We start from the raw sequence: 27,914 nt of genomic DNA on the forward strand, positions 1-27,914 counted from the left end.
GTCTATTGCCAATCCTCCTCCTCCTGTTCCCGCCCCCCGGAAAGCCCCAGTAGATAGTTGTATGTCATAGCTGCACATCCTTCTAGTTGCTGCATGTGGGACGCGGCCTCAGCATGGCCAGAGAAGCGGTGCGTCGGTGCGCCCCTGGGATCCGAACCTGGGCCGCCAGAAGCGGAGCGAGCGCACTTAACCGCTAAGCCACCGTCCCGCCCAATCCACCTATTTTTAACTCTGCTTAAATGCTTTTGGCTAAAAGAGAACCTGCCGCTTCTGGTCCCCCGGGGGGCCACAGTCTCCCCGGCTTCCCCGCCCTCCCCAGCCCCAGAAGGCTCATGGACTGCTCAGTGCTCCCAGCTTCCCAGCCACCTGTCCCAGGAGAAGAGGCCCATCACGGCGGGCCCTCGCTGTGGGCCCCCAGACGGGCAACCCCTCAGCCCGAACGCAGATGTGTGAGAGAACCTCTAGAGGGCGCCATGCACATAGGCACTGTGGGAATGGTGCCCGCAGGTTCATCCTGGGAGGGAATGGGGCGGCAAACTCGTGCCCAAGGAGGGTGTACGTGTGTATAAAGGCGCACTGTGTGAAAAGGGTGTGCTCTGCTGCGAGTGTGAATGTTTTTGTGACTGCTTATGCTATGAAACGTAAACATAACAGCCTCTGCCCTTTTGGTCATGGCACCCCCTCTGCCAGGCCTGTCCTCTCTCCTAGTCCCCCAGCGAACACCCACACCCTAGCTCGCAATCTGCCAACCATCCCTCAAGCCTCTCATCTCTCCAAAAGCCTTCCCTGACAACCCTGCCCACAGGCCCAGCCAAATGGCCCTTTTATTCCGGTCTACTCACCTGGGTGTAGCGCCAGGCCTGCGGTGTGCTGAGCCTTCGATGAGTGAGAAGTGCTTCCAAGGCCCTTTTTGGGGGCCTTTCTAGGGGTCCACTGAGAGCATCCCCGTTTCCCACTGTCAGACCAGGTCCTGTCAGGCCTGGAAGGGCACCCAAGTGACAGGCCTCAGGACACCAGCATATGCTGGGGGTGGCGAGGGCACTCAGAGTCCCTGGGAGGAATTGTGGTGGGTGTCTGTGTGTGACGCCGGGTGTGGGCTCGTGTCTCTGTGGACACATGGACGTGAGGGAGAAGGCCCGGCCTCACCCTGTGTTTGTGAGTGTGTCTGCATGTATCCTTAGGGCCCTAGGGGTTGTTTTTGTGTCCCATGTGGCTGTTTCCAGAGGCTGTGAATGCGGCATTGCTCTCCCCCACATCCCTCCTCTTCCCTCCCCTGGGCTTTCCCAGACTCCACGCTTTGTCCAGTCAGTCTGGCCGCTGCCCTTCCCGGCACGAAACGCTGTTTGTTTAGTTGGGACTGTCAGCGTGGTTTGTGTTGGCGATGGTCATCTGTTGGATGCCGGCCCTCAAGCGTGTCACCCTGTGTGACCCTGGATGCAAGTGTGGCTCAAGGTGCCTGTGAGCCCCTCCACATGTGTGCGGCTCCTGTTTGTGTGAGTGTTAGACAGTGTGACGCTCCTGTGTGTGCCCGATGCCTGTGAAAGGTGTGAGTGTGGCTTTGAAGTGTGTTGAACATGCATGCTGAATGTGTGTGGAAGTGGCAAAGGAGTGTGTGTGTCAGAGTTCCTGCCTGTGGTGGAGGGGGCGGAGGTGGCCTCTGTGCCTGAGGTGCCTGGCTGCCCACTCTAGCCCGGGGAGGCCCCTTCCACTTCAGCTGTGTAAACAAAGCCCCTGCCTTCCTTTCTGAGGCCCCTTCAGGGTTGTCGTCCCCCAGCCCCGCTCCCTGAGCAGTGAGTTTGATTGACTGTGTGGGGTTGCAAGGTTGTGAGGTTGTATGACTGGGTGTGAATTGAAGTGTGCAAAATTGTGCGTGAGCGTGGATGAGAGGCCCTAGTGTCCCCTGGCCAACACCAGCCTCTCAGGAGCAGGTTGGAGGGCCTCAGGCCACTTGAGCTGAGCTCTCCCAGGTCCCTGGGCCGGTTCATCCACCCTTTTATAGCCAGGCTTGGTGGCAGCCCTGTTATTACCCTGGGCCAGACGTTGTGGTGGATGCCAAGAATTTGGTGCTGACTGTCTGGAACAGGGGCCATATCTGTACCCCTGCCGCCCCCGCCCAAGCCCTGCCCAAGCCCAGAAGCCAGGCCTCCCCAGGGTCAGGTCCCAGGCCAGCATCATTGGATTCTGCCTGAAGCTGTTCTTCCTGCTCCGAGCCCAAAATGTCTCTGGCTGGCCTGGCCCTAGCACATCTGGGCTATTCCCTGTGTCAGCGCCACACTTTCCAGTTTGTCATCCAGGGGCTGAGCTACCCAGCCTGTGTGTCCCCACCACTTCCCACCTGCATCCCTCATGCTAGCTCATGTCCTTCATCCCCACCTGTGTCCCCCATCCCAGTCCATGTCTCCTAGTCCTAGCTCATGTCTCTCCATTACGATCCCTCTCCCCTCCAGCCATGTCACCACCACATCCAGCCCACATCCCATGTCCCCCCAGCCCAGCCCATGCCCCCCAGTTTGCTGACTGCACAGAAAAGGAAGGTGAGGGAGAACATGTAAGACTTTGGGGCTGAGTAGCTCTGGCTGGACAGGTGTGGACTGGGCCCAAGTCCACTCCTAACCCCAAAGCATCCAGAACTGGAGGGAGGGAAAGAAGAGGGTAAGGGATAAGAGAAATTCTGGGATGGAGGGTGGCCTGGGACCTCTCCCTTCTGCCCCAGGCCTGAGAACAGGCTGAGCCCAGCACAGCCCCCTGCTCCCATCAAGGGCCAACGTTGCAGGCCCCCAGCCCGGGGGACAAGGCTTCCAATCCAGCCTGGATTATAAACGGCCCTGCTCCTCTTCCCTACCCACAGCCAGAATGAGAGCAAACAAGAAGAAGACCTTGCTGAGGGTGGGCGGGCTGCCCATCTGGAGCCAGCACAGCTCACCGAATTGGACTCCCCTCGCCTCAGGGCCCTGTGCTTTGGTGTGGGGCCAGCACAATCACAGAATGTCCAGGCCTGGGGGCACCATCTGGCCATCAGCATGTTCTAAGGGCACCCCAGGTACTGGGGTGCGGCAGCAGGAAGGAGGTGGCTTAGCCTGGCTTTCTCTTGCCCTGCTGTAGTCCTGTCGCCCTCTGCCCCACTCCCCCAGTATCTTGCTCAGTCCCGTATCTGAAGCGATTCCGTTTTGTTCTGTGCTGTCGTACCTGCCCTATCCTATCCATCAGTAGGTATTGAGTCTGGACTGTGAGCCCCTTCCTTCCCTCCTGCCAGCCCCTGCCCTCATTCGCACCTCCAGCCCTTGCCCTCAGGCCCTGCCGCAGGTGTCATCTCCCCTCTGCTTTGTCCAGGACACCCTGGGCTGTGCAGACCTTGGTACCACCTGGGCCAGGCAGCCTCAGGGTCACTGATGTCTGTCCAACTAAGTGCTGACCCCACACCCACTCCCCATTACATGCTCTGGGAACTAAAACCTTGCCTGACAGGAGACCCCACAGGACCCCGGAGTTTCCTGAAGCCCCAGCCTCAGGGGAAATGAAAGGGGATCTTTGAGGTGAGTGGTGCTTCCTCCTTAATCCCTGCTTGTGGTGGTTTAAGAGGGTCCAAATACCAGCTTCAGTTCCTGGGAAGAGGCACATCTTCCCTTCTGGGTCATCGCGTTGTGGGAGAAAACAAGACAGGGGCTCAGGACAGCTGAGTTCCAGTCCTGGCTCTGCCGTGGACATCTAAGTGACTATGGGCAAGTCGCTTGCTCTCTCTGAACCTCAGTTTCCCCATCTGAGGTTCGGATTTGGCTCACCCCGTCCAGATCTGAGGTTCTTTGATGTCTTTCCCCCAAAACTCTGAGTGACTTTGGTGGAGGGGGTGACAGGACTTGTGGGGCAGGGTTCCAGGTGGTGGTACAGGTTCCAGCAGTCAGAGCATGGTGACAGTCAGACCCACTTTGAATGTCAGCCTTACCAGGCCGTGTGACCCTACTCAAGGGACATAGCCTCTGAGACCTTCGGTTTTCCCGTCTGTGCTATTGGGTTGGTAAGGTTTTCAAGGTCACGAGGCTCGCAATGCACATAAGGCACTGGGCACAGAGTCTGGCACAAAGTAAGTGCTCAGTCAATGGAAGTCAGCTTGTTCTAGCTCCTGCCCCCAAACACCTGACCCTTTGCAGTCTTCCCATCCCTGGATTTTTGAACGCGCTAGGCCCGCCCCATCCCAGCTGGCCAGACTCTGTCCCCAAGGTCCGGGGATTTGAGGGATCCTGCAGCCTAGGCCAACTGCTATGGCTCCTTCACGGGACAAACCCACACTCTTCAGCCTCAAGGCCCTCAAGACTCTGCCCAGTCGTGTATCTCCTCCTCCCTATGTCCCCAGGCAGGAGTGTGCTTTTTCCTCCATGTTCCCACAGTCGCCTGGCATTTAACCGCATAACACCTGGTTATATCGTCATATGTGAGTGTATGTGTGACTGATTCCTCTTAATGTATCAATTGAAGAGGCTAATTTAGGAGCTTATTCGAGGGTAGAGACTGTGTCTTCTTTGCATCCCCAGTACCCAGGATGGGGCCTCGCACTCAGCAGGTGCTTAATAAATGTTGATTGAATCCATGAACAATTGGATGGGTGAGCCTACCTTTTTGGTCCTGTCTCTGAGCCTCAGACTGGTGCACCGGCCGCCCTTGGTTCTTTCCCCACCTGCCCTCCCACCCCCACTCCTCCCTGCTCTGCCAGCAGGAGACCTCCCTCCTCTCCAGGGTCTGGCTGAAATTCCATTTCCCATGTTTTATGAGTACAGAGGGGGAGAAGACAGAGTCCCTGCTGCCCAGGGACTCTCACAATGCAGCTGGCCAGAGCCACAGGGGCACACAGGAGGGGCACTCATGCAGGGCCCAGCCTGCCCACACAGTGCCAATTAGAGAACCTGGTTGGGATGAACCCCAAGGGTGCACAGCTGGGCAAGGAGAAAAAGGCACCTCCTCCCTGGACCAGGGCACTTGGCTGGGCACATGCAGCCCAGGTAGATTTTGGCCCCGTGGGCACCCCCCCCACGCAGTGCCCACCTGTACCACCCTGATCTCCTCCGGCCCGGGCAGGGCTACAGCTCCTGAGGAGAGACCTTTGACTGCTTCACCTGCTCTCGGTCTTTCGCTCTCTGTCCCCTCCCTCTCCTGATGGGATGCAGGATGCTGGAGCCATGCCCCACCCCAGCACCAGCAAACTCTCAGCCTTTGGCCATAACATTTTAAATGAATAAAATAAAATTACAAAAGATTATAAAGGAAACCAATTATATTGAAACAGTTATCAAAACATTTACAGTTTTTGGTATAGTAATATATATGCTTCTTTATTAACACATTAAAAACAAGGACGGTCTAACAACTACAGACGTTTCAAAGTAGTGACAAGAGTAAACGATATTTCGAGATATCTTCAAAAACCATAATGCAGTCTGGAAACATCTGTGATTTCTGTTGGTTACAAAGTCACAGGCACTGTTCAAACTGTTGTGGCTTGTCGCCCGAGTACATCAGAGAACGTTAGATGTCAGTTACAGGTGAGTGAAAGTAAAGATATAATTTTTTTCCTATCTAGGTTCACAGCCCCCCTGAAATCCATAGACCCCAGTCAAGAACCTCTGATGACAGATGGAATAGGAAGAAAAGGAGAAGAGCATCCTCGATTGAGCCGTATACCCCTCTGTCATTTGACCCTTAACACCAATCCTGAGAGACATGTATTATAACCCAAAACTTCTGATGAGATCCTTGAGGCTCAGAGAAGTTGAATGAGTTCCCCAGGGTCATCCAGGCCCAGCTTGGAAGCCCCTGCTGCTCCCTCCACATGGAGCTGCCTCCTTAAGGGAGACAAGCCACAGAACCAGGTGTTCAGTTGAGCCTTTGACCCCAGAATCCCCTTCCTCACCCGGCCCCGTGACCTGTGGGGTTTAACCAGTGTACAAAAGGGTGATGGCCCTGGAAATCACACACACTCAGTTATTTTTATCTCCAGTTTATTTTTTTAGACTAAGAGCAGAGTATGAAAGTCACAGCCAAAGCACTTGAAAAAGGCCCAGGAGGATGGGTGGGGACCACAGAGGGTGAGCAGGGCAAGGTCCTGGGAGTTGGGTCCTGGCTCAGGGCTGGAGGGGCAGGGACGTTGTTGTCTCACGGTCTCCAAAAGTGTCTGTGCGTTGCATAGGTCCTGTCTTCACAGAAGACAAAAGAGGGGCCAGGGGGTCCCCCAGTGGGGGGGCCTAGCCTGGTGGGGAAGGGGTCTGAAGCTGGGAAGGGAAGTCAAGGAAGGTCAGGGGATTAAGGAGGGAGAGGGACTCTGTCCATCTGTACATTATATATAGAGATATAGAGTCTGTACATGCCTGCCTGGCACCCCAATGCCCACCCCCTGTCACCCTTGTCCACTGCCCGCCCCCCCAGGGGTGTCTACTTGTAAACTTGGATTCAATCCAAACCACAATCCTGGGAGTGGGAGTGGGGGGAGGAGGACATGCTTATTGCTGTAAACAGGGGAAGGGGGCAGCAGGCGATGCCACCCCCTTGCCCATCTAGTCCCCTCCCCATGTTCTGCCCCTAGAAGAGAGTGATGGGGTGTCTCCCATGCTTCGATTTACTCTCTCTGGGGCATATTTGTTTTTCTGGGGGGACAAATGGGGGAGGGCACCAGGGGTCAGAGAAAGGTACCCGGGGTAGGGAGTCCTGAACACTGCCCTTTATGGCCCCCCAGTTTGGTACCAAACATTACCAGAGCCACAAGGCCACCTGGGACCCGTGGCTGTTCCTGCGCCTGGTCCACTGCCCTATGTGGTGGGGAGGGGACAGAGGGGCGGGCACAGATGTATGTGTGCAGACCCCATGTCCAACCATTAGAGGAGGGGTCTAGGCCCCACTGGCTAGGCTTCCCTTGGAGAGGCCAAAGGCTCCCTGCTCTGTCCCAGCCCCGCCCCATCTCTCCTCACCAAGGGAGAGGGCAGAGCTAGGAGGCCAAGAGTGTCATAAGGAAGAAGGCGATGCCCACCGCCAGGGGCAGGTGTTCCCGCTTGGGGCTGGTCCCGCTGATGCTCTTCTCCAGCTTGGGCACCTGGCGGTTCTCTCCCTCAAAGTCTTCTGTGGATAAATGAATAGACAGACTGGTGAGGGCTGGGCTGCGCGCCGGGGCGCGGGCACGCGGCAGCGGCAGCAGCAGTGGAGCTGGGGACGTGACCACCCACGGGGGTAGGAAGGATCGCTGCCCCAGGGGAAGGCATGCGAGGTGAGCAGGCACCGGGGAGGGGGCTGCGGTTCCAGCAGTGGCCACCAGAGGGCGCTGCGCAGACTCACCCAGCACGTTGATCTTCACATTGGGGCCCATGGTGAACTGGGGGAGAGTGGGGACCGGCTTCTCCCCGGAGTGCGATGCTGCGGGGTGGGGTGCGGGTGGGGAGAGAGGAGGGGAGAGTCAGGGCCAGGATCCCCTCCTCCTGCTACAGCTGGGGAGCGAGTCCCCCTCGCCTGTGCCCTCCGCCCCCACCCCCAGGAAGCCAGGGGAGCCCCAAAGCAGGGGAGCCGAGGATGCGGTCGCGGCTGGGAGCCGACTATACTCACTGGAGGCGCAGCAGACGAACACCTTCATCCTCAGACACTTCCAGTGCAGGTTGTGGGTGGGCGTGGCTGGGGAGGAGACTGGGCCTGAGTCGCTTTCTCCCGATTTACACCCCGCCCTCACTCAGAAACTCTCCTTCTCTGGAAATGCCCCTCCTGGGCAGTCTCCTTCAGTAGCTCCCCTACCCTTTGGACACTGGTCACTGCGGCTCCGCCATCAGCGCTAGAAGCCCCTTTGGTCCCACCCCTCAAGAAACCTCGACCCTGAACGTCCCTCACAGAAACAGTGATTTTGCGACCCAAACTTCAGACTGTTACCAAACCTCTCTCATAGCCTGACGACCCTGTCTGAGCTGACACCCTGAGGCCCCCTGTCCCCACGCTTCATCCCGGGGTATCACTCCTAGCGACGGAGACCGAGACAGCCGCGTTGGCCCGCCTCTGGCCCCTGGGGACCCCACCCCCTGGCTGTTCACTGAGACACTTTTAGGCCCCGCCCCGGCCCGCCCGGCTGTCACTCACAGATGTAGTAGTACTCGTGGCCGGCGTGGAACTCGTAGCCCAGCGAGAAGGCGCTGTAGCGCTGGAACTTCTCCGAGAACTTGATGGGGCTGTGGGGGGCGTGCGGTCGGTTGCATTCCCAGCGCTTGAAGCCTTGGCTGGCGTTGCAGGTGCGGTAGCCGGCCCGGCTCACCATATACAGCACGTACTGCTCCGCCCCGCCTCCGGGCCCCGGCCCCGCCCCGGGGCCCACCCCTGAGCTATTGTAGTGCGGGCAGTAAATATCCAGATAATCGTTCACGTTCACCTGCACCGTGTAGCCCTCTCGCCGCAGGCTGTGGCGGAAAGGAAGCGGGTCAGAGAGAAGAAACCCCAAAGCCAACCCGCTTTCCACCTCACCGCTCCGCAGACCTTCCCCAGGGTCCTCGGAGCCTCCCGGCTTTTCTTCTGAGCTTCCTCTCTTCTCAGTCCCTGTCTCCATCCCCAGGGCCCTAGTGCCGCCAGTTCCTGCACTATCCTTCCATGCCCGCTCTTTGTTCTGTCCTTCTCCTGGTGGCCACCAGAGGGTAGCAAAAGCGCAGGGAACCCAGGCTGCCGCCAAAGGAAAAGAGGCGGGGAAGAAGGGTGGAGGGAAGAAGGGAACGTATGCTTTGGTTACCACAGAAACGGCGCAGGCCCCTGCGACTCCCAGACCCAGGCCCGGATTTCCTCTGTCCATCCCCCATAATTCACCCAGTGGGGAGGAGGGATAGAAGGAATGGAAGGAAAGGGTGAAAGTGGGAGGGATGCGCACCCTCCATCGCCTCTCCCAGCATGCTTTCCTGCCGCTGCCAGTCCACCCCCAAGGCTAGTCCGACAGCACCTGCCCTCACATTCGCAGGTACGAAGGCTTCATGCATATACATGCATAAGTTCTATGGCACACTCACAAATATGTCCACCGCCCACTCACAGGCGGCATACACATAGAAAAGCTAGGTTGTGTATGTGCCTGACTTGCATGCCAGTATTGGTTGACTCCAGCAATCTCAAGCTCTCTCCCTGCCCTTCACACACACACACACACACACACACACACACACACACACAATGGCACATGCTCTCTCTACAGTATCAATAGCCTGTGTACCTTGAGTCCCACTGACCTCCACCCAGAGGCTGTGGGCAATTGGGTCCCCAATAACGTGACATGACACATCAGGGAGCTAAGGGACTCAACACCAAGGCTCCACGTGGGTATCGTGCGAATCAGCAAAAACTTCTGTCTCTATACACCTCCTCCCTCAACCTGGGCACCACTGCCCCCTTAATGATGCTTGGCAGAGTAACGGGCATAGTGCCCAGACGAGATGGCTGTGCCTCTTACTTCCATGATCCTTCTATGTGACAGAGAAGCAGATGCTGGGTCCCTCATAATCCCCACCTGCCTTGCTAGGTATCATCAGTGTTGGTCTTAACACCCTTGATGGTGGTATTGAGTGGTGTGGGGATGGGAAAAACATCTGGATGGAGAAAGAAACTCAGAGAAGTAGGCAGGAGTTTCCCCTAATTTCCTTAGGGTAGGAATGCATACATCTTTGCAGTGAGAGGGGAGCATGGTGGACACAGGAAAGCATGGGATACTTGGCAAAATGTCAAATCATTGGGGTCCCTGGTCCCTGGGAACTCCCTGAGGGGAGAGACTGGCTCCCCACATCACCAGGTACCTCTCACTTCCACAAACAGTAATTAGATCCATTAGGAAAATGAGCTTGGAGGCCTCTTCATGAGTGGGGCCTTCAGGGTCCCTCCCCACCTTACCTTATCCTACTTCCTTGGCTTTGCCTATGCTGTCCCCTCCCCAAGCACTCCCTTCCAAGCCCAGCAGTAAAGCAGACAGGTGAGAGCTGGTGCTTGGGCACAGCCTCCTTGAGTCATCAGGAATGCCACCAGCCCCACTTGGTTCCCACGGGAGTGATGGGTCACTCAGGCCCCTCCCTGGTCCTGGCACTCAGGTGGGCAGGAGTCTCAGCCTGGGGCACTGGGAGCAGGAAAACGGGTTAGACCAGGCCTGGCTCCCAGCCACCACCCCAGTTGCCTCTCTATCCCCAACTCCAAAGTCTACTGTTCCTCCCCTGCAGGCTTTGAGGAGGGGGCCACCGGTGGTAGGGTGTCAGCATGGAGCAGCTGCACTGCCACACTGGGACCTCTGTCCTTGAGCCTCACCCAAGTCTCCAGCCCTACTCTGAAGTAGCCCCTCCATGGGGCTCTGCCCAGTTTCCCCTATAACACACCCCATTCCAGCAGGGAATAAGCCAAAGCCAGAGGTATTCCTACAGGTACCTCGGTTTCCTCAACCGGGTGGGCACTAGCCTTACAAAAATGTTGTTGCTGGGCAACCACAGGTGAAGAGAAGCCATCTCTTACCTATCCCTGGGCTGGGTGGCATAAGCAGCCCCTGTAATGCCCCCCAAGCTGGGCATGTGGGAGACAGACCTGCTTGTGAAATGGCTGTGCCCAGCTGGTATCTGGTGGACAGTGGGGGCAGAAAGGCTGGGTGCCAGGAATCCCCAGCCACAACTCCTGGGAGACCTGAGATGCCTGCCTGGCTTGGGCGCTTTAATTGAATCTGTCATCCTACCTGCCCTGGCAGTGAAGAGGGAGGTGCCGCTAGGCCCGGGCGAAGCTCTGCAGCTAACCACTCCTCCGGGGCCGCACCGCCCCCGCGGGGCGGTGGGGACGCTAGGATCTGGGGACTGTTGTGCCTGTCTCTTCAAACAGTTCTCTATTCTTCCTCACTTCATCTCCTACGAGCCTCCCACCTCTCTCGCAGAAAGGCAAGTGTCGACACACCCCACCTGGAGGGGGTGCCCCCTCACCCCGTTATTTCGGCTCTCCTCGCTCTCACCGCCTCCGGGTGCGCATTCCGACCCCTCTCTTTCACTCCTTCATTGCCCCGCCTGCTCGAGCCTGGCGGGGGAGCGGGGAAGGAGCAAACCTCTCTCCCCGGGGCAATTAGGGGCAGGTAAACAGGGTGTCTAACAAGACCAGGGAGCAGGGAAAGGATCCCAAGGGGCCCCGAACTTGTTAAGTCCCTGCCCCCTACCCTTAGAGGCCGGGATGCAGAGCTAAGGAAGTGGCGGAGGGACGTAAAGACACCAGACCCGGGTTCTCCTTCCCTCTAGCGCGCGCGCCCGAGGCTGCGCGCCGCTCGCTCCAGCAGGCGAGGCCGGACCACGTGTGCGCGGCGTGGGGCCCGCGCGCCCGGGCTGGGAGCGGGTGGGTGGCGGGAACGCACGCGGGGCGGCGCGTGCACGCTGACACCCCCGCACCCCGTCAGGCGCCCTCGGCCTCCGCACCCCGCCGAGTCTTGCCCTCCCGGGACTGGGTCCCCGGCTTCTCCGGCCCGCGTCGAGTGGGAGGGAATCAGCTCGCCCCACATCCCCCGCCCCTCCTCCCTGCGACAGCGGCGGCGGCGAAGGTTTATTGATCTGCAGCGGCGGCGAAGAGCGAGAGACTCGCTGAAAGCGAGACACACAGCAACGGAGTGAGACGGAGACACGCCGAAAAGGGAGATTACAGAGACCGATTCACTGAGAGGGGAAAGGGAGGGAGACAGGGAAAGAGAGGGGTCCAGAAAGAGAGGGAAGAGGACGAGAAGGGAGAAAAACTTGGAGAGAAGGAGAGACGTAGAGGCCGATCCAGAGAGGCCCACCGACAGCAGAGACGGAGACGGAGAGACGCAAAGAAGAATATTAGGGATAGGGAAGGGAGTGCAGGGCAGAGACTCGGTGACAGGGAGAAAGCAGAGAAAGACCAATAGGGACGTAATAGAGCCTCAAGAAATATTTGTTGAATGAATCTTTGAATGAAAGAGGGATCAGCAACAGAAACATTTCAGTGATAAAGAGAGAGGTAGGGAGACAGCTAGAGAAAGATGTTCCTGAGCCGTCTTGAGATAAGGGCGAATACTAACACCCTTGCTCAGTTCTGCAAAGAAATGAAGCACAGACCAGGGGGCAACTATTTGGCCACTGGCTGGTCCTCCCACCCCCACAAATTCCGTTCCGGGCTCAGAGGACCCTTTGACCTCACACTCTCGTGCTTCTCTCCAGTATAGTCCCTCCATCCCTAGTTTCTAGGCCAGGTTGGGAACAGGTCTCCCCTATTCCAGGGGACCATACAGAGGGGCTGAGTGGGGGGCAGGGGGCGAGATCGCGGCCGCTGTGCAGGGCACTGCCCCCAGGTCTGTCACAGGGGGCCGCCGCACGTGTCCCACCAGCACCCTCCCACGTGACCCCAAGAGGCGGGGTCGCAAGACCCTCTCCACGTGACCCCAGGGGGCAGAGACCCTCCGCACGTGACGCGGGGGGTGGGAGCCAGGAGCCCGGCTCACGTGACCGGGTGGAGGGGGCGCGGGAGCCTGTGGCTCGGCACGGCCCCGCCCCCAGCTCCCTGGCCCTCTCCACTCCCGGCTCTGGAGCACGTCGCTCTCACGATTTATGGGGCCGCGGCTGCCGCAGTGAGGGAGCCGGGGAGCCCGGGCGCAGCGGCAACAAAGGCCGAGGAAGAGAGGCGGGGGCGGCGGCGGCCTCCCGGCCGGGTGCGCACCCCCTCCTACCTCTGCCGGTCCAGACCTGCGGGGTAGCGGGGAAGATAGAGAGGAGGCTCCCGGAATCCAGGCTCCCCCATGCCCTCCTAGGGCTTTCACCTGCGCCCAGGTGTATGCGGGGGAGGGGAACCTGATCAACAACATTCCCACCCCCCCAGGCCATTCCCGCATCCCCCTGGCTCTGGCTTCCCCTAAGAACGCGAGGGTCCCCGAAGGGTGGTGGGGAACCCAGGGCCCCTCACCTGCGCGCTCTCCACTCCCCGCCAGACTCTAGCAGGGCGGGGGGCGGACATGTGAGTCTGGGGGAGGGGGACGAGTAGATAGAGCAGAGGAGTCAGCCCCCAGAGCCCCCCGGAGTTCTCTGAGCCCCGCTCCAGGGGGGAGGGGCCGAATCTTCACCCCAGAGGTTTCCATGGGAAGCGAGAGGGGGGTGTCGCTGGCTCATCCCCACCCCCAGTCTGACACTCCGGGCGCGAGGAGGAGAGAGGGGGAGGCGCGGAGCCCCAAACAACAAAGAGCGGAGCGGTGAGCGGCAGCCCCTCCGGGACGTTGGGGGTCGCGGCCGCCCGGCCCCCTCCCCTGGGGCCTCGCCATTTGCTCCCGAGTCGCCCCCCGGGGTGGGGAGCCAGAGCCAGTGCCGCCGCTACTTGGACAGGTGCAACAGTGACCCCCGCGTCCCCAGGGATCCCCCCAGTACACAGACACGGGGGCTCGGCGGGGAGGAGAAGACAAGGGCAGCGAGGACTGAGCAGAGCGAGAACCTGGTCCCGCAGCCGGCACCCAGCCGCCGCGCCACACACCCAGGGAAACCACACGGCCGCCCTGACACCCGCCCAGACCGCGGCGGCGCCGACAGCCACCCAAGCCCAGACGCAGCCGGCCACGCGGACAGCGACCGCAGCCCCCTCCCCGACCCGTCGCCCGCTCCCACCCCCAGACGATCGCCGACGCAGACACACAAATCACACACTCAGACACACACACACTGACAGCCGCACACGCCCGCTCACACTTGGAGCCACACGCCGTCCCTAGCCCGGGCGTGTGTGTGCGTGTGTGACACGCCGACATCTCCCTGCCTTCTTCTCTTTCGCCAGTACCCCATGTTTCCATCCTAACCAAGCAGCACCCCCAGGGCCCCCAACTCGGCGACCCAGCCCCAGCTCACCCCAACCAGGCTTATCCACACAACCAGGGCAACCCATTCGCCTTCGTTCTGAGGAGGTGCTCGGTTGGACTCCATGCCTCAGCTCTGGACGCCACTTTTAAAAGCAGGAGTCCTAGACAGAACCCCTCAAAACCCTCATGGCTGAAAACAGGTCATCCCTGGGCCCCCCAACTGCGGCGGCCTATCTGGTACTCCTAAACCCAGCCCGGTCTAAGGGGGTAAAGATGGGGGACTGTGGGATAGGGGTACGCTATTCCAGCGGTGGGTGTGGAGAGAAGCCAAGGTGGGGTGGGGTGTCCCCGAGCAGCCTCCTCCGTACGGCCCAAGCCCTCCCTACTACACCCTCAACAGCCTCTTTCAGGCACCCCCTGAGTTTCACAGACGCCCACAGAGTGTGCCCCCGCTGCCTCACCTCCCAGCCCCCAGCTGTGGTCTCCCAGGACTCCCACCCCAGGTTCCCCCAGGACTTCCCCGGCCCACCAGCTCCCCCTCTCGCAGACGCGGGACGCACGGGCTCCCTGGGCCCCAGACTCACTGCTGGTTGGAGCTATTCCAGTACACCGCATGCCGGTTTCCCAGCGCCCCCCCGGGCCCCTGGGCCAGCAGCGGCAGCAGCGGCACGGGCACGAGTAGCAGCAGCAGCAGCAGCGGAGCCGCCGCCATCCCCGGAGCCGCCGCCGCCGCCGCCGCCGCCGCCCCCCGACTGAGCCCCGCGCTCCCGGCTTCTCGCTTCCCAGCTCCCTGCTGCCACTGCCGCCGCCGGCCCCCGAGCCTTAGGCCACGCCCCCAGCCCTTCCCTCCACCCTCCCGGACGCGCCCCCGAAGCCCCGCCCCTGGCGCGCTCCCGGCAGGCCCCGCCCCGCTCGGGCCCGGAGCGCGCGGCGCGTGGGAGGTGGGGGTGGTGCTGCCCCCTCGGGAACAACCGGCGCGCTTCTCGCTTCTCTTTCCTGGGTTTGGTTTGCTACCGCCGGTCGTGGGCCTTCTCCCCAGTCTGGAGTTCCCAGGAGAAGGATTAGGGAGGCCAAGACAGGGATCTTGATCTCGTGTGAGCATACTCATTTCTGGGATGGGGTGAAGGAGACTTGAAATAAAGCTGGGGGTCCAGGACCTCATAATAAGGAGAACTAGACCCCTCTCCTTTCTGAATAGTCTGGCCGTCTGCTTCCTCCATGGCCCTCTTCCCATGTGTCTGAGGAGTCAGGTGGGTTCTAGAGGGTGGTGAACCCCTCAGCTGGCGCCAAGGACCTGACAGCCGTTGACCTGAAGCCCCCAACTGAGCATGAAGCTTGTTTTTCTTGGAGGTGGGGTAGAGGAGCTCAGCTCCCAAGAATGTCAGTACTGGGTGCTGAAAAGGCCTTTGGCGTCCAGGGCCCAACTCGGAGGAGGGACCAAGGAGAGAGTCGGCTAGAGCAAACCAGGTCTCCTGGGACACCTACAAAGGATTCCTCACTACACTTAAGCAGGGTCCCCTCCCAGTGCAGCCACTGGTGTCCCCAGGCATTCTCAGTCCTACTCTCACAGATGCTGACGAAAGGGCCGAGAGCAGAGCACCCTGTGTTCCAGCTCTCACCACAGTCATTGTCCTCACAGTGACACCCAAGCACAGACACTGCACACAAACATTCAGGAGAAAAGGCACAGCCACCCAGAGGCAGAGAACATAGAAACACAGGCACCTGACACAGACATACAGGCACACAGATACTCTTCGCAGACACACAAGTAAAGCTACTCTCAGCCAACTAGAGATCTGTAGAAACACAGGCACATAGATACACAGACACAGGAGCACACACCCAGACCCATGCACACACACAATGACTCTCACACAAACCCACATGCACTCTTGGACACACACACAGCTCCGTGCTTGCCTCTTCTCTCTTCTTTTCCTAGGAAGTAGAAGTTGAGGGAAAGGGTCTAGAACCCAGACCTAGGGGTATCCACCCCTTGTCTCTTCTCTTTTGGAGAGGCTCAGACTAAGAGTGACCAGGAGGACCGGGTCTCAGACCAGATTCTCAGAACCCAGGCCAACCACCTGGGCCCTGGGAGACAGATGTGATGCTCTTCTTCTCTCATGTCCTCAGGAGAGAGGACATAGAGGCACCCTTCTTCTGCTCATCCTTGGCAGGACAGGGGTCCTGACCACAAGTCGGCCTCAAGTGCTGGGTTTGGGACAGGGGCAGTGCCATCCAGAATAGGCCCCATGCCCAGCTGCTGCCAGGCAAGAGCAGGCACTGTCCTCCCTTGGCTCCTCTTCCCCCCAGGAGATCTCCTTTCCCTTCTCAGGAGCCAGAAAATAAATTAGGCCCTTTGGGATGGGAATGGGGGACTTTGCAAACAGCTCTCCCTCACCCCAGATTCCCCATCCCCAGGGAGATTTGTTTCACCCAAATGATGCTAACCTGCCTACTCCAGGTGCCACAAATCCCAGCCCCCTCCCCACCTACCCACACTCCCTGCTCTGCAATGGGAGGCTTCCCTCTGTACCCACAGTTTGCAGAGAGGCTACCCATATTCATAGGGAGTGGGAGCTTGCTGGTTTGGCCTAGGACTTTAGATTCCATTTTAGAAGTCCTGTTTGTAGAATCTGGGTCCCGCTTAAGGATTTGGGCTCTTTTCTATAGGGCCCAGATACTCCTCTTTACAATCTAGCACCCTCCCCATCCCCCACCCCCTATCCCCCGCCCCATAACTGAGCCCTTCTCTCTGGAATCTGAAGCCCTCTCTGTAGGATTTAAGCAGCTCTCTCTATGGGGTCTGAGCCACTGGTTTTTAAGCTCTGAGACACTCTCTATAGGGCCTAGGTTTCTGTCCACAGGATCTGGTGCTCTGTCTATCTGGGCCTCTATCCAAATCAGCTGCTAGATGATTTGGGCTTTTGTGTGAATTAGAATAAACACCCCTCTATGCAGACCCAGTCCTTAGGGTGCATCTCTTGGCAAGTAGTGCCTTTGTGTAAATACAAAGGTGCTACTTCCTTAAGCGGGAGGTGGCCGTATGTGTCTCCCCAGCTTAGGGAGCTTGGGCTGATGTCAGCCTTTACTAGCCCCTTGAGTGGCTCCTTTGTGCCATGCACGAACTGCACAACTGTATGTGGCAGTTCTGACTATGGGATATGCACTTCCAGCTATAATGCCTAGGCCTGTGTATAGGCCTCTATTCATGGGATCTGGGCTTCTCCAGGGATTGAGTCTCTGTGTATAAGATCTGGGCCACTGTCCCTATGCCTGGGACCTGATCTGAAGCCCAGGCCTCTTTCTGTGGCATCTGAGTCATGGAAGGACCCAGGCCTCCATCAGTGGGGTCTAGGCTTGTTTATAAAGGTTTGTGACTCAAACCTTTCCTGACTGTAACCCACAGTAAGATTATATTTTGCATTTACAGTACACACACACACACACACACACATTCACATACAACTGAAGCAAGTTTCATGAAACAATACTTATCCTTATTACAGAGAATGTACTCTGATATTTTTCTTCTATTCTATTCCTAAAATTTTGAAAAATAAAATAAAAAGCTGGTTGAGACCCGTAAAATTGATTTCTTGATTTTACCATCCCAATTGGGTTACAACCTACAGTTTGAAACACTGATGTCTAAGGCCTGGGCCCTGACCAACAGCTCTCTGTAGGGTGAGGGCCTCCATGGAGGCTGGGGTTCTCTCCATGAGGCTGGCCCTCTCTGTCTAGGGCCTCAGGCCTCTTTTCTCCTCTCCTGCAAGCTCTGCCTTCATTCCCCTCTGACCCTCAGGCTTGCCAGTACACTGCTGGCTGCCATGTTCTCTCTGGGGGCACTGAGCTCAGGCCCCTGGGAGCTCTCTGAACATGATGCCTCACCCCCCACCTCCCCAGGGCCAAGTAAGCAGGGAGCTGAACAGGTCGGGGGCAGAGGAAGCGCACAGGCTGTACCCAAGGCGGCTCCTGGGACATCGGGTGGCAACCACAGAGCTGAGCTGTGTTCAATAAATCATGGAGGCTAGGGCCTGGGGGAGGGAGAGGCCAGGAGGGAAGGGGGGCCATGGATAAATAATTCATTAAACAAATAAACAAGGAGCCTGTGAGAGGGAGGATCAGGCACGCGTGTGAGTGGGAGAGGCAGCCGCCAGCTCCAGACATGAAATATTCACAGATTCTGCACCTTGCAGAGGGCTCATGTGTGTGCCCAGCACAGACAGTCTGTTAGTGTGGTCCTAACATGGAAACCTGGGTGCCGACAAGGAGGGCAATGGACGTATCTTCTGATTTCCAAGTGTGTGTCAACATGGCTATGTGGTGCCCTAATGTCCATGAGTTGACATGGAACCACACACATGACTAACAGCAGGGAAGACCATGCACTGCTGTGTGGTCCTGGACACAGGAAATTAGGATGCAGGGCTTGGTCGGTGGGGTCAGGGTGTAATAACCTCTGTTTCTACTCATACCCTGATCCCTCTAAAGAGTCCAGCAAGCTAAGAAGCCTGAAGCAGGGAGGCCTCTCTGGAGTGTTACACTAGAGGTGTGTGTGAATCCTCTGAATGTGCTTCAGGAAGAGCTGGGAGGAGGCAGTGTGGCTTAGCAGTTAACAGGATGGGCTTGGGTTCGAATTCCAGTTCTGCCACTCATTGGCTGTGCTAGTCACTTCCCTTCTCTGAGACTGCTTCCTCATCTGTAAGATGGGGATAGTAATGCCCTAACTCGAGGAGCTGGTTGTTATGAGGATTCAGATCCTTGTCCAGGAAGCACTTAGCACAGTGTGTAGGACTCACAAGGTGCTTGATGAATGGAGGCCTCATCGTCATAATTATCAAGAGGTTATCTCCTGAGGTCTGCCCACCCAGACTAGCCCCAGACTCTCTTTTCCATTTGTTCTCCCCCATCTCCAAGCTTCTCTAAGAGCTATCAGAATGGGAGAGGTAACCTAGGCCTTGGGGAGTAGGGATGGGGTAGGAAAAGATTAGAAGGAATTAGTGGGAGGAGAAGTTACAGCCAAAAAAGGAAGTCCCATTCTTGACACTGGAAGAGGGGTCCTTGACCCTCCCCTCAGGCCTCAGAGTTTCTCCTTACCTCCTAAAACTCTGCCTAGATCCAGACTCTCTTTTTCCTGCCACCAAAATTTGGCTATCTAGTGAGTGGCTGCAAGGAGACAGAGAGCATGGGGCTAGAGGTCTCTGAATAGCTTCACAATCTCCTTGCCCACCCCCGCCACGCCAGGCCTCACTGCCAGAGCTCTCACCTCCACCTTCTGCCTAGCGGTTCAGGGCTTACCTGGCAAAGGTGGCTACGTGTGGGCAAAACGCAGAGAAGTGGCAGCCCAGAGTGGGTGGGGAGAATCCAGGCTGGAGAGAGCCACAGAGGGCCTGGGTGGAGTACCTGGGGCCTCCCAGTAGGCCCCAGCATTCCCCAGCCCTCTCCTGTCCCCTGGAAAGGATCCGCTCCCAGCAGGAGAGAGCCAGCAGACAGGTCTGAGCCGGCCTGGCCTGCTCCTTCGCAGACAGAAGAAGAACAGGCTGGGGGAGGGGGCCTGAGATCTAGGTGGGGAGTGGTGGCTGTAACCCCCATGTCTCCTCTGGGGAGCCAGAGGCAGAGGGGACTACGGCCTGGGCACAGCCTACCATAGTCTGGGGTCCAGCCCTTTGCCTCCCTTGGCCAGCCTGTTGCCACTTGGGGAGCCGAGGGTCTGGGCCCCCAGGTGTGAAGATGGTGCCTGCCCACCCCTTCCCAAAGAGCCAACATCAGTTCTCCACTTCCCCTCCCCTGGGCTGGGCAGGTTCAGGCTAATCTGCACAAGAGCTTCACAGCAAACATTGATCTGTAATAAAACCACAATGTGTGTTCAGAAGAAGGGATTCCAGACACACAGAGATCCAGACAACACACATATACACTCACACACATACACAAAGATGCAAAACATACAGCTCTGGGAGGGCAGACACTGCAGTCCTGAAAACACAGCTAAACATGGACTCACACTGAGTCAAACCCACGAGAATTATTATTGTTCGACACATCCCCCCATGCCATAAACTTTGTCCTTCAGAATCCAAGCCTCCTCTGACAGCCCCCTTTCCCTGTGTTCCCATAGCACTTTGTGCATAGTTCTATAATAGCATTTGCATTATAATTATTTGTCGGCCAGTTTGTCTTCTCGAGTAATCTGAAGATTCCTTAAGAGAAGGGATCCTGTCTTATCCAAGTGTGTCTCCCCAGCATCAAGCATGCAGCCTGGTATTTAGTTAGTAGGAATAGGTGAGGTGCTTAATAAATAATTGTTGAATTGATGAACAGAAGAATAAACACATTCCGACAGTGGGACCCTCATGTCTAGAATCTCTCGGAAGTACCCCGAGAATAACCCGTATATGCTGCTCATGCCTCTGGCCCCGCCTTCTTGTATCCTGGTCCCCTGACCTTACTGCCTCTGGGCTTCCTCAAAGGCCTCCTTTCTCCCTCTTCCTCAGTGTGAGACCATGAATTTGAGTTTCACCTGAGGGCTGGCAGGAAAAGTAAGGGTTAATGACACCTCATTAGTGTTTAATTGGAGGAAGGAAGCTGCCCTGGCACCAGACAGGTGGGCAGGCCTGCCTCTCAAGCAGGCATCCCCAGTTCCAGCACCCTACCAGGTGTGTGGGTGATTTGGCCCTAGAGACCCTCAACCCAGCCTGGGGCACCTCCCCCCACCATTTGCTCTGCCAATTTAGTCTCTAGGCGGTATAGACCAGCCCTCCCCATCTGTCACCAAACATCCAGAGGAGAGGCAGACTTTTTATCCTTTTTCTTTTAGCTAGGCTGTGCCCCCTACTACCCCAGGAGACACTAGAGGCTTGGAAGAGGGGTGGGGTAAGGAACTGGACACCTGAGAGAGGGATTAAAGCCGCTAAAGGATAGATTCGGGATACAGACAAGCGACAGGGCTGGGGATGTGGAGATGTCTGCCCAATTTGACCTTAAATGAAGAGAATGCAAATGAGATGCAGACGATATGCAGATAAACACGAGGATCTCAGAATTAACATTCCGGCCGTGGGCAGCTCTGCACCCAGGACCCCAACGCTTTTGCCAATACTCCCCTCCTAACCTTCCTGGGTTGAGACACTGACCATTACTTTGAGTGAGAAGAGGATCTCAAGAAAGATAAGAGCTTAACTGGGCTAGGGCTGCAGGAATTGGGAAGCTGAGCTCCACCCCAGCCTCCCCGCCACATCCCAAGCACGCCCAAGCTGCCACTGGTGCTCAAGCAAAGACCACTCTCCAGGTTACGCTAGGACGCACCGTCGGTTGCTATGGGGACCGGCCCCCACGTCCAGGCCTGAACCAATGGGCATCACCGCTGATGACCTCATGCCCCAGGCCCCAGGACTCTATTGGTTATTTAGAAGCCAGCGTGCCCCTCTCCAGCTGCGTCACCACTGGGGATCCCCCGACGATCCCAGCTGGTGTGGCCGACTGAAAGAAGGGCGCGGTGGGAGCTCACAAATTGCTGAACGAATGAATAAGGGAAGGAAAGAAGGAATTAATGAAAGAGAAGAAGGAAAAAGGGAGGGGTCCCATAAAAAGACCAAAACTTCAAGGTTTAGCTTCTAGGGAAAGAGGGCTATTTAAAACCGGGGAAAGTGTGGAGCAGGATCTGGGCTCTCAGCTTCTTGGGACAGCGAAATAGAGTGATGCAAAGATGAGGGGAGTTTTCGCACTGTTCGGGAGAGACTAGGGCAGGCCCAGCAAACTGAGGGCCCCACCCTCGGCTGTCTAGCGCCGCTGAGTTTAGGGGAGATCAGTGACGCCCCAAAACTTGCAGGCCTGCTCAGCCTCCTGGGACCGCGCCCCGGAACACGCCTCGAGGATTTCTCATGGGCAGGGCCCAGTCCCGGAAGACCGCCCAGCGCCTTCGGCCCGTCTGGGCCCCATGAGCGGACCTGGCTCTCGCTTTCCGTGGGGACGCGCCCTGGGACTGAATCCGCCGTCCGCGCAGGGCCCAGGCTGTGAGGATAGTGAATGTAGGGAGGACTGGCTTGGCTTGAGGCCTGCGGCCGGCGGGCCTGAGTTTGCGACCCCCCCTCGCAGGCTGCCCTGCCGAGAGGTAAACCCTTGCACCTGCAGGGAGCCGGGCGGCCCGCGAGGGCATGTGTCTGTGTCAAGTGTGCGCGTCTGACTGAGAGTGAGGGCTTGTGTCTGAGTGCGGGAAAAGCCGGCTGGGCCCCGCGTCTGTTTCGCACACGCGTTCTTATCAGCGGCGGATCCGCGCGCCGGCCGACTCGGGAGCGAGCGCGCCCAGCTCGGCCCACTATCGGGGGTGTCTGGCGCCGCTGGGAGCAGGGTGACACCCCCAGTTCTCAGTTCAGGGCAGGGGCTACTAACCAGTTTCCCCGGCCTGCCCCGCCTACAGTTTCACTGGAGAGGGGCGGAGGTAGCAGTACAGTTTGTTTCCACGGCAACATATAGATACTCTCCTGAAGGACAGTAGAGACGCAACTCGAACCCAGGACCACAAGACCGAGCCCAAAGCTCATCTTTCAGCTGACTCCACTCTTTCCGCACCCCAGCCCCTCACCCCTACTAAAGATCGTGGTTTGGGGTGAGGGCCCTGACACACGAATACGCAGGAACATGCACCTACAGACATGGCATTTTCTGAAAGTGGCCTCGAATGGGGGAAGGGGTTGACTCGTGTCTGCTCCGCCCGAGGTGTGTCCTCCACCCCAGGCCTCAGCGAGAGCAATGGAATTAACCGAGAGGGACCAGGGTCTGACCTAGGTGTGCAAGGGGATGGGGAAAGGGTTCGAAATCTCCAGCATTTCGGTGTCCGTCAGTCTCAGCACCCCCCCACCCCGCCCCGTGTTCACACGCCTCTCGCTGCCGCAGCCGGGCCGAGCTAATCAGCACAACATCCACCTATCGATCGCTGGCTCAGTGCCAGGCGGGCCGGCACTGTGCCAGTGGAGGCTTCGGGGCACCAGGGCGGGTGGAGCATAGCTGCGGGGAAAGGGGCGCCCCTAACCCTGGCTCCACCCAGGACACTGTTCAGAAAGAGGGCTCAGGTTGGGCTTGGGGGGATCATAGCCTCTCTTGCCAGAGCTGGAGAGAGTGTGGGGCTGAGAGTAAAGGGGGCCCTCCCTCCTCGGCCCCACCCCCTTCTCTTATAAAATGGAAGAACAGAGAGGCCGCTGGGAAGCAAGCTTTGATCTGACCCTACCTTCCCAGTTCTAGGCCTGGCACCGCCCAGACTGCCTTTGGGGAGGGGGCAGGTGCCCAGCTCTCAGGCACCCAGGCATTCAGAAACTCAGGTGCTGCTGTCTTTCCACTAGCCCTTGCTTTTGCCTCCACACCCTGCTTGGTGCTACTACAGCTTGGGCAGTGCCCCAAGCAGGTGGGTCGCTAGGAGCATCTGCCCCCTCCTCAGCACAGGAAGCCAGCTAGGGAGGTGGGAGAGGGTGCCAAGCTCCACAGCTGCTTCTGGCACCCACCCCACACTGCCCAGAGGGGTGCCTACCGAGGCCTGGCATGGATGGCCTGGGCACAGCTCGCATGGAGGTCAGGCCAAGACAAGCTGAGAGTAGAGGCTGCAGGGAGCCTTAGTGTCAGGAAAGGAGTCAGAGGGTGGTACATTGGGAATAGCAACAAAAAGACGGGTGGTTTATTGAAGGTTTGGTCCAGACACATAAAAATACAAACTGGCATGAAATTCAACCACATGGCAAGTCCATCTTCACAGAAGACAACTGAGTGACCCCCTGGGGAGGGAAAGGTGCTGCACCAGGGAAGAGGCCCACAGGGCACTGGGCACAGACAGCAGGCCTCGGCTTCTTCCTTGCCCTGGTCTAGCAATCGACCTGTCCCCAGGTCTTCAGCCTTGGCCTCCAGCAGGCTCAAGGATTTGATCCCACCAAATCCCAGTCTTCTTGGTGGATGGGATGACACCATCAAAGCAGCCAACAGAGACCCTATGGTTGTCTTGCTTCTGCTCAAGGGTGGCCAGGGCTGTCTCCCCTGCAGCTCCTCTTCAGCCTGTGATGAGGGGGTTGGCACCTCAGACCCTCTGACTGCCCCCATCACTCTTCCATCTTAATCTGTCTGGCTTGGCATTCCCAGCTCAGGTAGCAGGGGCCCCTCTTCCAGGGAGTCTTGGGAGGGCTCTGGCTCCTGAGGGTGGCAGGAAGGGTCCGCTTGGCTCAGAGAACTCTCAGGAGACGCAGAATGGGGAGCAGCAGCAGCAAGAGACAGAGGGGGCTGGGAGTGCCCTCCCCTTGCCACCCTGATGTGCCACTGTCTCCAGGGCTCCCAACAGGATGGGCTGACTCGGACTCTGTGAGGGGGAGGGGGTAGCACTGATGGGTCCTCCATTTCAGCAGCCTCCTTCCAGCCTTCCCCATGAGCTGCTCACTCCCATCCCATCCTCCAGGGTCTCCCAAACCAGCCACTCCCTTCCCATAATCTACCACCTCATCCTCTCTCAGCCTCAACTTTCAAGTCTCCCCCAAACTGCCACTAGAGACAAGGAGCTCAGCTAAGACCTTGAAGGGCCTCGTCCCTGGAGATGCCATTCCCTTGGCCCAGCATAAAGGGGTGCAGTGGAAGCTCCCCCAAGGCTGAATGGGGAAGAGGCCACAGCTTAACACCCCACTTGGACCCCTCAGAGCCTGATGTTCTCAGATTCTCCCCACCCCTTCCCTCATTCCCAAGGGCCCCACACTAGCCAGAAGGTTGTTTCCCATGTCCCAACCCACTTACTGCTCTCCTTGCAGCAGACAGACACCTGGAGCCTCAAGCACTGGCCAGAACTCTCCGGAGTTGGCACTGCTGGGTGGTAGGGAATCGGGAGGAAGAAGTCAGCACAGGCTAGTTTGTATACCTCAGACCCAGTTTCACACCCCTGCCTCCCTAGCTTCTCTTCCCTCTAGTTCCCTGGAAAGCTTTTCCTTACTTTTGGGCCACACCCAGGTGCCAGGCCCCATCCGTGCTCCTCCTCATCCCCCTAGTCCCCTCTCCTAGCTCCTCTTACTCTCTCCTCCTCTCTATAGACTCACTCGAGATGTCCCCCTACTCAGTCCTGGACTCAGGCCCTCCCACCCCACTCCCTGACCACAGCCCCTCCCCATCCCAGGCCTGGCCTTCGTTCCCAGGCCTCTCCCTACCCCTCACCTCAGGCTCTCTGCCTTGACTGGTGGCAATGGCAGGCCACCCCATTCCTTTCCCCACCTTCCCCAAGAGGCGGCCACTGCGCCCTTCCTCACTCACAGATGTAATAGTAGGTCTCTCCGGGCAAGAACTCGAAGCCAAGGGAGAAGGGTGTGAAGCGCTGAATCTTCTCTGAGAACGGAACAGGGCCAAAGGGAGCGAAGGGGAAGGAGCACACCCAGCGCTTGAAGGCCCCTGCCCCCTCTGCTCGGCAGGCCTCATAGCCCGGCCGGTCCACCATGTATAAAGCAAACGTCTCGGGGCCCTCGGGGGGCCCTGGACCCTCATAGTGTGGGCAGAAGATGTCTAAGTAATCGTTGAGGTGCAGATTCACCACGGCGTCTCCTCGAAGCAGCCTGCAGGCACAAGGTGGGCGCGGGCTGAGGGAGTTATGGCACAGCACGCCTGGGGCATGAGGGTCAGAGATACCCCTTCCCAATGGTCCCTACCAGCCTCTCCCCCACACTAGAGAGGGAGTACCTCAGCAAGGCCTGAGTTCCCCAGGCTGACACCTCTTGAGAGACGAAGAGTGCAAGAAATGGCTGAGGTAACCGATTCTCGGGTTCAGAGACGTTACAGGACTCAGTGCCCATAACCATGTGGCTCAAACGTGAGAAGGCCACTCACCACACCCTACCTTTCAGGTTGGAGCTGTCACCCTTCTCTCTAGCCCCAGTGCCCAACATGGGCTGGCACAGCACCTGTGCTTGATAAACGTTAGGTAGATGGCTGCTGCCAAGAAGCTGGGGCACAGAGGCAAGGGGTACAGATCTGGGTCCACAGTGCAGCCACAGATGCAGAGATGGAGACTGGGAACAGCATCCTCATTAACAGATGCAGAGAGAGGAAGACTGCCCTTTAGACCTCAATCCAACGCTGAAAAGAATGCCACGGTAAAAAAAAAAAAAAAAAAGAATGAGAGAGTGGATGGGGGGTGCCTCTCTTTTTTTGCCAGGACAAGGAAGTGCCAGACATGGAGGGGAGCGCCCTCCACATATCACACAATCTTCGGCCTCCTCACGACTCCCTTCCCTACCTCTTGGGAGCTGCCTCGGGGGGAGGCGGTACAAGCGGGAAGGGCTGAGACAGGTTGCCCCCCACAGCATCAAATATAGCATGAGCCACTTCCCCTCTCCCCACCATGCACGCAGCCCAGCTTGACTTATGAAAGGCCTCCAACTGTCCCTCAATGGGTGGTCCAAGGACCACCTGCACCAGGAGTTCTGATTAGAGATGCAGATTCCTGGGCTCAGCTCAGACCTCTAGGACACAAGCTGGGCCTTTGTATGTTTTATTCCACAGCATCTTCAGTGCCTGGACAAGTGTCCTGCACAAGGACAGCGCTCAGTAAATATGTGTGGATTGAATGAATGAACCAGAAACCTCGGGGTTGGGGGCTAGGAACCTGAATCTTTAACAAGTCCTCCAAGTGATTCAGAGGCACTGGTCTGGAACACAGAGGGAGGAATTGTTGGAAGACAATAGCTCTCATCACATGGTATTGGTATTGTAATGACCTGTCTGGAGACCTCCCTCCCAGGGGTCTTTGGGCTCCCAGAGGGCAAAGTCTAGATTTCATCCCTCTAATCTCCAGCACCACAGCACAACCCCTGGCACACAGTGCACACTTAATAAATGCTAGTGAGTGAATGAATGGACAGAGTCACAGACTCTCTCAAGTAGAAAATCAGAAAGGAAAACACACGGAGAAAACAGAGAGAGGCAGGGAGCATTGGAGAGGACGATGGAAACAATAAAAAATACCGAGGTTCAAAGGCTGACATCTCAGGAGAGAGAAAGAAATAGTTTATATAGCTGTGCAGCCTGCACCTCTTTCACACACATGACCTCAGTCAGCCCGCTGGATTTCCCAGGGTACTAGGTATTATTAGCCCATTTTACAGATGAGGTAACTGAGGTTAGGGAGGTCAAACGACTTGCCCAAAGGTGATTCAGCTAGAAGGGCAGGGACGAGACTGGGAGAAGTAGAAGGACTGATGACTGAGATGAAAGCACAGATGAGAACAGGAGACAGGGAGCGCCAGAGGGGAGGCCAAACGAGCAGGAGGAGAGTAACCCACGCTCTTCCACGAGAGTAAAGCCCCCTCCCTCCCTCTCAAGTCCACCCGCCCCAGCTGGGGTCGGAGGAGTCTGGGGATCATCAGGAAAGGAGCGAGGGGGGCGGGGCTCGGAGTGCAGGCCAAGGTCCCCCAGCTCTCGGCTCCGAGACCCCACCGACTGCTCTCGAGGGTGGAGTCCTCGCCCGCCCCCAACACGTGCGGGCGGGGGGAGACCCGGGGCGCGCCTCGCCCCTCCCCCCTCCCCCGCCGGCTCAAACAAAGGAGCCCCGGCGCGCGGCCGGGCTCAGGCGGCGCCGCGCACAGAGCGAGTGTCGGGCGCGCGCCCGGCCCGGGCACGCGCAGGCCCGGCTTGCCGCTCGCCGGGTTCGGCCCGGCTACCTGGGGTTACTGGAGTTCCAGTAGACGGCGTGGCGGAGGCCGGAGCCCCCTCGCAGAGAGGAGCCGAGGAACGCGGCCCAGAGGACAGTCTGCAGCAGGGGCAGCAGCCGCATCGCCCCCGGGGTCCGGTCTGATCTGGTCCGGCCCGTCACGGCCGCCTTCGCAGTCGCCGCGAGAAAGGTACAAAGTGGAGAGGGGGGAGTGGGGGGAGGGGGGTGGAGAGCCAAGACTCATTGGCCACGCCCCTGGGTAACTTTTCACCAATGGGAGCACGTATCCGCCTCTCCACTGAGTGCCAACTCTCGTTAACCCTCTGTGCGCCGTAGCGCGCGCCAGGTTAGTCAAGCTCCGAGACTAGACCGCGTTGCGAGGGGACGGGGAGGAGGGACGTATTCTACTATCTAGGAGTTTTTCTTTAGGGAGGTCGTGTCTGCATCAATATAGGGTAGAAAGCCTTATTA

The 27,914-nt window shown here is 58.0% G+C and overlaps 1 protein-coding gene across 6 annotated transcripts; it reads right to left on the bottom strand.

Moving 5' to 3' along the window:
- Positions 1–5,300: 5,300 nt before the first annotated feature.
- LOC101389043 (ephrin-A3) lies at positions 5,301–27,672 on the bottom strand. Of its 6 annotated transcripts, none has more exons than XM_087442245.1 (5): positions 27,454–27,672; positions 8,095–8,408; positions 7,576–7,641; positions 7,312–7,389; positions 5,301–7,098 (listed from the first exon to the last, which is right to left on the bottom strand). In XM_087442245.1, exons 1-5 carry the CDS (start codon positions 27,564–27,566, stop codon positions 6,968–6,970), a joined length of 702 nt encoding a protein of 233 aa, XP_087298371.1. In that variant the 5' UTR covers positions 27,567–27,672; the 3' UTR covers positions 5,301–6,967. The 6 variants fall into 6 exon arrangements, with proteins under 6 accessions (XP_087298371.1, XP_004436194.1, XP_014647434.1 ...); XM_004436137.3 differs by lacking the exon at positions 27,454–27,672 and adding an exon at positions 14,368–14,530; XM_014791948.2 differs by lacking the exon at positions 27,454–27,672 and adding an exon at positions 10,480–11,164.
- Positions 27,673–27,914: the final 242 nt, after the last annotated feature.

This window comes from Ceratotherium simum, chromosome 2 (assembly GCF_057802395.1).
Source record: "Ceratotherium simum simum isolate JZ-2026a chromosome 2, ASM5780239v1, whole genome shotgun sequence".
NCBI classification, from domain to species: domain Eukaryota; kingdom Metazoa; phylum Chordata; class Mammalia; order Perissodactyla; family Rhinocerotidae; genus Ceratotherium; species Ceratotherium simum.

Bases quoted from the DNA above. Each gene is read 5' to 3' on its own strand.
- LOC101389043 (XM_014791948.2), bottom strand. From the start codon at position 10,688: ATGACAGATTCAATTAAAGCGCCCAAGCCAGGCAGGCATCTCAGGTCT. The intron at 8,409-10,479 runs GTAAGAGATGGC...TTTCCGCCACAG, and splicing joins GCCACCCAGCCCAGGGATAG to CCTGCGGCGAGAGGGCTACA. The intron at 7,099-7,311 runs GTGAGTCTGCGC...ATTTATCCACAG, and splicing joins TGTGAAGATCAACGTGCTGG to AAGACTTTGAGGGAGAGAAC.